Source organism: Montipora foliosa, chromosome 2 (assembly GCF_036669935.1).
Source record: "Montipora foliosa isolate CH-2021 chromosome 2, ASM3666993v2, whole genome shotgun sequence".
In the NCBI taxonomy this organism is placed as follows: domain Eukaryota; kingdom Metazoa; phylum Cnidaria; class Anthozoa; order Scleractinia; family Acroporidae; genus Montipora; species Montipora foliosa.
In genome coordinates, this window is record NC_090870.1 from 47,546,122 (window position 1) to 47,557,601 (window position 11,480).

The 11,480-nt window shown below is 39.9% G+C and overlaps 2 protein-coding genes across 2 annotated transcripts in view; one reads left to right on the forward strand and one right to left on the reverse strand.

The window, feature by feature from the left end:
• On the reverse strand, window positions 1–8,511 carry LOC137993348 (U3 small nucleolar ribonucleoprotein protein MPP10-like). The gene is made up of 7 exons (XM_068839122.1): window positions 7,616–8,511; window positions 6,268–6,499; window positions 5,903–6,044; window positions 5,344–5,411; window positions 4,976–5,113; window positions 2,993–3,103; window positions 1–2,155 (listed from the first exon to the last, which is right to left on the reverse strand). Exons 1-7 carry the CDS (start codon window positions 8,482–8,484, stop codon window positions 1,673–1,675), a joined length of 2,043 nt encoding a protein of 680 aa, XP_068695223.1. The 5' UTR covers window positions 8,485–8,511; the 3' UTR covers window positions 1–1,672.
• A 44-nt stretch (window positions 8,512–8,555) lies between these two features.
• Window positions 8,556–11,480, forward strand: part of LOC137993346 (enolase-phosphatase E1-like) — a 36,923-nt gene continuing 33,998 nt past the window's right edge. The window contains exon 1 of the mRNA XM_068839117.1: window positions 8,556–8,693. Coding sequence (XP_068695218.1) covers window positions 8,606–8,693 — 88 coding nt within the window. The 5' untranslated portion in view covers window positions 8,556–8,605. The remainder of the gene's footprint in view (window positions 8,694–11,480) is intronic.

An 11,480-nucleotide genomic window follows, 5' to 3' on the forward strand; every position in this document is an offset into this window, starting at 1 on the left:
GCCAGTGCATTTTTTAATTCTGCTTCCTTTGCTAATTGTGATGTAAACATTGTTGTAAACAGTGGAAAATGAGTTATTAAAAAACGCTGTTCTTTGGTTTAATTTCTTTTGTTTTGATGCGTAAATCTTGTTATCCAATGAGGAATCAGATGAAAACAACGTGGGGTTTGGATATGATATCCAAAACACGTGTGGTTTTCATCTAGGTTTTCATTGGGTTTCAAAAGTGACGAATTGGCTTTGAGCTCATGAATTATTAATGAGTTTGAGAAAAGACGTTTCGTGACCTGGAAACTGCCAAGATGTCATGTGCAGGGTCCCATCGTGTCTTGCTGACTTCGGGGAGGGGAGCATTATCAAGCTACGGTAAAGTGAAAGACTGGGAAAGTACTGACATGTACAGTGTCACTTTGCATTCTTGCTGGTAATAAGTTCTTCCAAGGTGTAATTCTTTATTTTTTGCATCTACAAAGCATGTACTAGATCATGGATGATTTGCGTTCCAAAAGGGGTTCGCACCTTGGTTTGGTTGGATCGCACTCTGGTCGTGACTTTCTCTAGCTTACAAAAACGGCTTCCGTTCGGCTGCAGTTTACCAATTGAGAAAACTATTGGAGGGTAATGTGAAGTGCTAATAGTCAATTCAGTTGAAATATAAGTACTACACGGCCAACGTTTGCAAAAACGTAACCCTTGCATGTACCAATCGAGAAATCTTTGCCGATGTCACTTTCTTATAAATGGAATTTGACTTTGTTTGTCGAAAGAATCAAACTGGCTTCAAAGGTTCTAATTTAGTACATACTTTCTTTCTAAAGTTTGGGGAAAAGATGAGGTAAGACTGACTTGTATTGCTTTGGTCATATAGTTGATATCTGGATACCTAGTTTAATCCCTTTTCAGGTTGCTCGCAGGAAGAGTCAAGAGAGAAAAGCCCGAAGGTGCCTAGCTTCCCTCCTTCTATATTGAAGTGAGGTGAATGGTTCCTACGGCGAAGAGATCGTTTCTGTCACCTAATAAAAAAATGTAATCGTAACTATTACAAAATTCTCGAATCTGATTGGTTTCTTTTCGCGCCTATTTGTCAAGTAATTGGCGAGCGAGCAAGTGAGTGTACAATTCAGGTATACAATTTGAACAACTCCAAATAGGTAACTTTCACGATAGCGTCATTTGACTACAACTACCACAATTCAGTTTGTTTTTCTTTTCTTATTTAAATTTTGTATTCCCAGTGGGATAAAAATAACAATAGCTCCAATTAGCATGAGACAAGCAAAACCTAAAGGATTCTGGTACTTGTAGTCAAATGGCGTCATCATGCAAATGTGCTATTAGCTACCGGTAAATGGACACTTACGCCATTCGCGCGTCAATCACTGGCACTTGGATGGGGTCTCCATTGCTGTTTTCAATCGCACGATTTCTCCCTGAATTGTACTCCACTCAGTCCAGTTACTATTACATATTCTTTACCTAAAGTTACAGTGTCTGACAAAAATTAACATTTCCAATTCTGATGGGCGTCTAATTCGGAACAAAAGAGCAGAGAACGCAGGAGCATGGACGGAGACAAGCTACCGAAAAATTTCAGCAACCTAAATAGCTTACAAAAACATTTGAATTCTTAGTATTGATGGTGGATATTAAACGTTCTAACTTTACTCAGTAATCAGAGTTTCATGTCAGTCACTGTAGTTGTAGAATTCAGTTTCTTCTTAGTTGTTTCCCTTTTTGTCTTCACTTGATCCCTAACCTCTTCTTGAAGACGAGAGAAGAAAGCTGAAGATGATTTCACAGCTTTGTCGTTTCCCTCATCTTTCAACAAAGACACGTTTTTCGACGTTTTGCTATCCTTTTCCAGTCTCTTTAAAGCTGCCTGTTTCGCGTACTTGTTTCCAAGCCCTGGCCTGAGCTTCTCTATAAGTTTCCTCCCTTTCAGTTTTTCCACGGCTCTTTGGTGCTGTCTTTGTTTCTTTGCCCTTCGCTCTCGCTTTCTATCGGTTTCTGTCAATTCTGTGGTTCCCTTCTGTTGCTTCTTCTTCTCGTGTACCTCTTCAGGAGCCAACATCATGGCATCGCTAACGGTTACAGGGGCAACTTCTTCCACTGATATCACAGGAACATTGCCGACCACTTTAAGCTCGGGTTTAAGCTGAAATAAAAACCAACTTTGCGTTTAGAGGGTCGTTAGACTGCACAGCGTTTATTTACTATGCAATGGTTTTCAAAGATGCAAAGTGTGGAGATTGCAAGGTTTCCCAACCAAGGGTCTTTAATATAACTAGAAGCTGAGTGTTGGCTTATCAAATATGATGCAAGGAATTGGGACAGTAACCTTCTTGGTATAATTATTAAGTTTAACGTGCTTTGAGATACAAGATTGCGTCTTGCGTGGTCTAATCCACTTTGTAATCGCATGTCCACGGGCATAAATTACTTTTAAATAGGATTTTTTTTTCTCGGAGATGGGGAATATATTATGTTCGCATTTTTTCAGGGCCCACGTCCAGTTCTAACCCGTTGGTCTTGTTTTTAAACAGCCGTCGAAGAAGGATGAGGGATTCACAACCAAAGGATGAAGAATGTTATAAAAAGTGAATCCTTCTCGGCCGCTTTAACTTTCGGCATGTCTCGATAGAAGGCTCGAATCGACATGTCTGACTGACGTCTCAACCTGTGTTTCGACTCTCTATCCTGAATTCAAATCTGAACTTGGCATCATAGACTTGTAGAGCAAGCCCACTTCAAATTGATCTTGTCAAAGGGTGCCAAGAGTCTCTTTGTAAAGCAGACGAGACAGGGAAAAGTAATTTCCACAAGGAATAGCAAGAATTTTTAGATCAACAACACTTCGAGGAGCCTGTAGTTGCTTTATAAAGTGTCTGTCCACCTCACACTTTTGGTTGTTGTCGTTTTCTCCGGTTGACTTTCTTTCAATTGTACATGAAGTTCAAGAAAAGGCTATGAGAAAATTAAATGAGTAACTCACCGGTTTGGGAGTAAAATGAAAGTTGGACAAGGCATCTAACTTGGCGAAAAGCTTTGTCATCATTCTTTTGATCTCTTCGTGTTCTTCATTTTCCTTCTCTTCAGCTTCAACCTACAATGTGTCGATAAACAAATAGTCCGAATCCTACGTTAAACTTTTAATCACATAAATGGAGATGAACATATATCTTGAGTAACAAGAGGGGCAGCGTAGACGAGTGATTAGCGTGCAGTCTCTGATTGGTTGATGTCCAAGTTTAGACCGGGTCGCAACGTGGCAGTCGCTGGAGATTTCAATTGTGATTTAGTTCATTCACAGAGGTGACCCAGACCGGGGGAGTGTGTCGTGAAATGACTTCATGAATTTGTTTCGTTGGATGGTACATCCGGACAGTACTGATTATGACCTTTCATTTCATGATGACTTGATTGACACTTAAGGCACGTGAATCGTTTTGTGTAACGGGTACCGCACCCTTTTATTAGTCGATCCAAATCAAATTGCAAGCGAGATCACTTTAAAGCAATGGTAAAATAAAACAATTCAGTGACAAGTTCAATTTCTGCAATTATTTATTTCTTTTCCGGATCTGGCTAACAGCCAAGCGGTCTGCCTCCCATCATACATAGGGTTTTACAGGTAGAGTCTTCCCCAAGAAAATTAACTATTGTAGGGTAATGTGAAGTGCCGTTTTCTACCCATGTAAACCATGTGACACACAAGGACAGAGAAAAACTCTTCCCACCTTGGTCAGTTTTTTCTCTGTCCTCGCGTGGGCCCAATTCCATTAGTAGGGCTAACGCTCACATGGTTTACATGGGTAGAAAACAGCACTTGACGTTACCCTACCATAGTTAATTCTGTTGAATTATAAAGTGCTACACGGCCGACGTTTGCAAAAACGTAACTCTCCCCCAAGAATGCTGGATGATGACTTAAATGTTGTTTATGATAAATGTCACGAAGTGTCCCTTCAGCCTTCTCCTCAACTTCCAGAAACAACACTAAATTGTACGTCAAACTTTACTCCTCAGGCAACCATGAACAGTTAAGATAGCCTCACTCTAAAAACAACCCTTTATGCCGTTGTAAATAGGAATCTGGCATTTAGACACTTGTGCATTAATTTGATGAACATAAATGCTCAACGAGCCATTTCTTAATTTCGCTTTTGATTTTCATTAAAATGCGATCGATTGAGTTCCTATGTGGTCCACTCCAAACTAACTGCGAACAATTTTATAAATACAAACAGCCGAATGGAGAGGGGATTTTAAGTGATTCAGCCAAGGGCATGGGTAACTACATGGAGGAGGGAAAATTAACTTACTTACTGGAGGGGGGCATAGGGGTCTGCAGAAATGCGGTATCTGTTAATTTTTAGCGCGGTATTTCGGAAATTCTAGTCCAGGTGAAAGTTCGGAATTGCAGTATGATCAAACCCTATGGAAAGCGGTTCTCGTACATGTATGTTTTGGTTTACATTTTTTTTCTCTGTTTTTGTTCACGGTATTCGGTGCAGAAATTGCTTTACGGAATTATTAGACTTCAATCCGGTTTCTGGCGGAAATACAGTAATGGGAAACCCCCAATGTTCCCCTCGTACTGTGAGCGAGCTAAAAAAAATGACAGACAGATGAAAAGATTGGCAGAAAGGCACACCCAACTAGTGAAAGAAAAGAGTTTGAAGTGTTTGAAAAAAAACAAGCCTACTGTTTCTGTTCTGAATTGATTTAGGTGGTGCTTAGGGGGTGGGGTGGGGAGTTGGCATAAGTTTCAAGGAATCGTTTCAAGAGCATCTTCAAGTACACTGTCACAATCTCTTTTGAAATGCCAACTCAAGTGCAAAGTCCCACAACATTTGCAAAAGTTTTGTAGTCACACTCTGTAAAAGAGGATAAACTATACTCAGCTTATTCATGATATCTTGTCTGTGATTCAAGGCATTGGTCTGTAATGCCATAGCACTGTTATCAACTGTACCTGTGTTTGTTTGAGGTACTCTTGTTCATAAATCTGACTAAGGCTTAATTTGCTTTTTTCTTGGTCCAATGGTATCTTTTTCTTGTACTCAAATGGTTCTGTCACCGGCTTCACCTTTCGTTCAACATCATCCCAGGCCTGTTATGATGAAAAAAGAAATAGGGTCCCCTCATGTGATTCTTGGAGTTACCTTCACCAACTTACATGTACAGCTGTACATGTAAACGTTGATCAGCATAATGTTCAGGAAAGCTAATCATCATCTTGAAATTATTATTTTTATAATAACGAAATCACTAACCCTTATCATTTTTGACAAAGCTTTACTAAAATGAAGTGAAAATGTCAGACTGTTAGTGTTACCATACCTGGTCCTTAATTCTCTGCTTTACAATGTCTTCCAATTGTTGAGTTGTTTCCTCTGTTATATCTGGAGCTATTTTCAAAAAATTGTGAAGCAACATTTAGCCACAGATAACATGGATGGAAGAAGTTCTGGTAGTCAAGTACCTGCACATGCAAGTCACACCATACTGTAACAATTTTTTTTATAATGACCATCATATTTTCAAAGACTGTCTCCAACTCTATTTTCAATGTTGAAACACAAGTCCAGTGGATGGAAAATAATAAGTGTGTGAAATACCTTGCCACAAATACATGTACATGTATGTCACAATCCTTGAAAAAAATTACCTTGGTTATACTTTCAAAAGAACTACCTACAACCCTTCAAGGCCAGGTGTGGTATTTTTGTGGTGAGTTGTCACGGGTTGATTGTCTAGTTTGCGTCTGTAGCACATATAACTGACCAAAGTACTTTCTTACACGTACTGGTAAGTTTCAGTTTTAATGATATGCAAAACTGAAACAACTTTTCTTCATCATATTTTCATTGCAACCGCAAAATGCTGAAAATGCCCCTACCAGCAGCTGTTGCATGATCAAAGCTGACATCTTCTTCCAGTAAACTGTTGATAGGTCGCACATTCCCTCCTGCTTCACCAGACATCTGCCAGGGTTTCGGGGCTACGTTTGCATTTTCCAGCTTATCAATGTTCTGCTTCAACTGAAAAAAGAAAACGGTTGCTAGGATTAGAAATTTACACGCAGCATGTAAAGATTACTATTGATTCAAGGAAGAATTCTTGCTGCAAACAGAAGCATACTTTTCGGACAGACCCACTATGAAATATATTTCTTATAAAACGTACAAAATTTGTAATAATATTTACCGTATTATTAATTCTTGACCCTTGAGGGTTTCAAAAACTGACGTGGTCATACTGTACCTTTTGTTGTTTCTTCTCAAAACTGGAAATTGCTTTTTCCTTCTCTCCAAGATCCATTCCACGTTCACTGTCCCCAACCATAGCTTCACCTTTCTCCACAAGCTCTTGCTCATTTTCACTCATTTTTTCATCATCTTCATCTTCACCTTCTCCATCAGGTGGATCAAAAAAGTCAGCATACTTCATTTTTCTGGCAGATATCCTTTTCTTTTTCCTTCCTTTCTGTTTTTTTCTATTCACATGCATAGACAGAGAAAACACAAAAGTGGAAATTATATATGCTCTGTATTTTTCATAATCATTATAATTGCACGTAGCAGCTATCATTTCAACTACTTTTTAGTTTTGCAACTTTGCTTAACAGTGCAATTAATTTTGATACATAGATGTACATGCATGTGCTAAGACCATATTTGCTTCACCACAGATTAAAAATCAATACTTCAGTGATAAATATACCACATAGGCAAGTGTGTTAGACTTTCTCACTGAGGTGAGCCAACAGAACTCATCAACTAAGCACAATTCTTTACAGCAAAAAGGTAAAAGGAAAAAAGGTTAGCCAGTTACCTCTGCACTGCACTTATGCCCAGAAATGCTACTAATTAGATGAATGCCCCATTACGCTTAACTTTTAGAAAAATATAATGCTTTGTTAAGCTCATTATCCACCTTAACTTTTAGCTTCTTCGCCATCAACTTTGCAAAGCGTAGTAGTGGTTGCTAATGACTTCCACAGATAACTCATTGTTTCATATGCCCCATCTGACCCCATCTTCTGTTAGACACTGATTGAAAGTGTATCTACAGGTAATAACTTAAACCCATTGACTCCCAGGAGTGAGACTTTATACACTTCACTCCGTCGTCTAAAACCAGATTATATTATGCATCAACAGTGGGGACGCTTCAGAATGTCAATGGATTAACAAGCTCTACATTCACTCAAAAGCTATGTCCCCTTAACCCATTGACTCTTAGGAGTGAGACTTCATAGATTTTACAGGGATGGATCTAGGGGGAGGGTGCAAGTAGTGTGCACACACCTCCTCTCCCCCCGAGATGACCTGCAGCATTCTAATACAACTGGTATTCTGGAAGAAAAACAAACGTCACCAGTCAGCCACCCCATTCCTTAGTGGTGCACCCCAGGCTAGGAAAAATTCTGGATCTGCACCTGTTTTACTCTGTCTAACTCTGTCTAACACCTCAAATTTTCACTGTCTAATGCCAGATGATTGTACTTGTCAGTGGGGGGCGGGGGGGGAAGGGGAGTCAATGAGTTAAATTCCTTTTAATGCTGATACAACAAGAAAACTACATGTATTATGCAGGCTACTGTATGCACCTTCCAAAAAGAGACTCAGTCGCACTAAGAGCTTTACTCCAGTCTTCATCCTCCTCATCTTCCTTGTTGCTATCAATGTCCATAAAGTAATCAACAAGCTCACTGTCACTCTCATCGCTGTCTTCATTGTCATCATTTTCCATCCCTTGGGTTTTCTTTTTATGTGCTCTTTCAAATCGTCTATCTTCTCTGTCTAAGAATTGAATCATGTCTGAAAGTTTGAAGAAAGTGTCATCTACCTGAGTCCTTTTTGCGGAATATGTGTGTTTTCTTTTCTCTTTACTCTCAATGGTTCTTTTTCCTTTAACAAGACGGTCATAGTCATCATCATCCTCCTCTTCCTCTTCCTCCTCATCCTCCTCATCATCATCATCGTAACTGCCATCCTCATCATTACCAAAATCATTTACTCCATTTTCGCCATTTTTATAATGATTTAATTCCATGTCAACACTCTCTGCTTCTGAATCACTTTCAGACAATTCATTCTTAAGGTGATTTCCATACGCATCTCCCAAACTATTCCTTGCGCTTAAAAGTGTAAGGTTTTTAGCGTTTTGTGTCACGTTCTGAACGTCTCTTTTCCCAAGTGTCAACAACGGGCCATTCTGTAGCTCAATTTCTTGCCAAATTTGTTCCAGATCAAAATCATCCACCAAAAGTTCCTGTAATGGACACGTGCCTGCCAAAGATCGGCTACCTTTTGGTTCGTCCTTCTTGCAAAAATCAAATATTTCCTTGACTAAAGCAAGATTCTCTTTCTCAAGAGAGATGGGAGGTTTGAGATACGCTTCCGGACGACTGAAAGTATTCTCGAACCGCGAAATTATGGACACAAGGGAGGCCATTGCCTCATTGTCGTCCGCCATGATGGCTTCAATGGCTTGCTCGGTTCTAGTCTCTTGCAAGATGATAGCAGCTGAGAACCTGGTTCAAAGTTTCAAAGCGCTGTCACTTTAGTTTAATACTTCATCAACCATCATCAACCTGATGGCGGATGCGGATTCCGACAGCCAAGAGTTAACATTTTCAAGTCAAAAGAATCCGTCCAAAGATGCCTTGAAGGGAAAACGAAAAGGTAAAGATGATTAGCCAGTTTCCAAAGTCTATTCCTTGGGTGAAAAACATTTCCATCTATTTTTAATTTTGCGCTCAACGTGGTTGATTCGCTTGGTTTCGTCCATTTTCGTCGCACCCTGCATTGATTTTCGACGGAACAGAAAGTTAATAATTTAAGAGACGAGACACACGGAAGCCTAAACAGCAAGATTGAAATATATTCGATTTTATAGTTTCCGGTGGTAATTCGATACATAGAGTTATACAATCTGCTAAGTTTCTCCCGAATTAAAAAGAGATGTGTTTAGGTGCATCTTTTGAGTCCGTTTTACATGCGTTAGGAAGAGGACACCTTCAAATTTATTCTTACATTTTCGATCACGTATATAATGTCAGGGTTGTGATTGTGTCATCAATGATTCCGTTTAATTACTTCGTGTCTTTGGGGGGAATTTTCTTTCAAATCATTTGGTTTTTTCAGAAAAAGAAACAAGCGAAGATCATCGCTGTGGTATTAACCTATCGCGTGATATTATTAAGCTAAGCTTATACAAGTTCAATGCCCTTAATACTACAGTCGTTCTCCCCCAAAGAATACCGCTTTATCGTCCAAGTCTTTTCCAAGTTTTCTGTTTAATTGTTAATCAAACTCCCTTTTATTGAGACATTAAATACACCAATAATACTCCAAATAATTATTTAGCGACTTTTGATTCTTACGTTATGTACACAAAGACAACCACACATGAACATCATCGATTGACAACAGAAGTGTTGTTACCGTTTTAATAAACATATTGTATACATTCCTACGTGAAGAGGGAAAAGTTCTTGGCTAAACTTTAGAATACCCGGCCGTGATTGCGTGACATTAAATGCCTGCTCCGTCCTGCAGTCAATAAATATTTACATATGGAAACTCCATAAAGGCTAAATTGCAGAATACCCGGCCCACCAAATGTCCTACTTAAAAAAGCTGCCACCGCGGTCCCGCAGTCGTGTTTAACAATTGTGCTTCCGCGTCCACTAAATGTCTTACTTAAAAAACTGCCACCGCAGTCCCGCAGTCGTGTTTAACAATGCTGCTTGTCCGCAGTGGCATGGGATAGAATTCATAATTCTGTTCCTAAACCGGGTATTCTGCAATCGCTCCTTAGCTTTCATTTTGCTGTTCCGTTAACTACACTTTTCGCGAGATCGTGTGAAGAAGAAAGAATTTGTTTACTGATTAAGCCTAAGCGCTCGTTTCAATGATTGGGTCTAAGCACTCTTAGCTTTTATTATGCGGTTCAGTTAACTACACTTTTCATGAGATCGTGTGAAGAAGAAAGCGGTCGTTAACTGATTAAGCCTAAGCACGATCGTCTGAACAAGAAAGCAGTCGTTTACTGATTAAGCCTAAGCACTAGCTTCAGTGGTTAGGCCTTAGCATTCTCGTAAAATTTTAGCTATCATTTTCCGGTTCGGTTCACTACACTTTTCACAAGATCGTGCCAAGAAGAAACCACTCGTTTACTGATTAAGCCCAACGCCCGTTTCAGTGATTAGGCCCAAGCAATCTCGTAAAATTTTAGCTTTCACGTTGCAGTTCGGTTAACTACACTTTTCACGAGATCATCTTGCCCTTGAACAATTTTCATTCAACGACTACGGGACTGCGGACTGCGGTTGCAGTTCATTTTAGTGCTTTCCTTTTAACATTTTGCATTCAACGACTACGGGACTGCGGACCGCGGTGGCAGTTCACTTTAACATTTTGCATTCAACGACTGCAGGACTGCGGACCGCGGTGGCAGTTCACTTTAACATTTTGCATTCAACGACTGCGGGACTGCGGACCGCGCTGGCAGTTCACTTTAACATTTTGCATTCGACGACCGCGGGACTACTGGAGCAACCGTTCCATGTCACGCAATCGTGGCCGGGTATTCTGAAGTCGCTCCAAGTTCTTTTCTTTTGTTTTGTTACTCTGCGTGCATGAAATTTAGTTTTTTATTCAGCCTGACTTTTGTATTTATGTTCTGTTGCTTCATTATTTTTTCTATTATCGAATTTCATTATTTTTGTTAATTATTTACAGTGCATGTGGGACCCTGTCATCATGAACACTCACCCCGGGGGGGATAGCTTCGCATTTTCACGACTGGATTAACTATAATGGGGTTACATTTTTAGTAGAGTTACTAGAATGGGGTCGCATATTTTCAGGATTTCTGGGATAAGAAAATTCTGGTAAGCAGGGATTTTAAAATAGGAAGATCCGCAGTTAAAAAAATTGACCCAAGTACCCTCCTGGGACACTCAAGGTGCGTTTACACGACAGAGGCAAAATGGCACGGGTCCGATAAAAAGTGGAATGGTTCCAATCATTTTTGTAAAGAAACAGTGAACTTTTATCCGTTCTGCTACGGGACCATACACTGTAGGTGCCTATGGTCCTGTAGCGGAACGGATAAAAGTTCACTGTTTCTTTACAAAAATGAATGGAACCGTTCCACTTTTTATCGGACCTGTGCCATTTTTCCTCTGTCGTGTAAATGCACCCTCAGTGATTTCCCTTGATCCCTCTTTGTAAATGTATCCTAAACAATGTTTTTGTTAGACTTAGATGATTAGAGTGTAACCCCATATGAACCATGTGAGCGTTATCCCTATTAATGGAAATGGGCCCACACAAGGACAGAGAAAAACTCTGACCAGTGTGGGAATTGAACCCACAACCTTCAGGTTAGATCACCGCCGCTCTACCGACTGAGCTACAAGGCCAGACGGAAGCAGGCCATGGGAACTGAAGATGTTAATCACT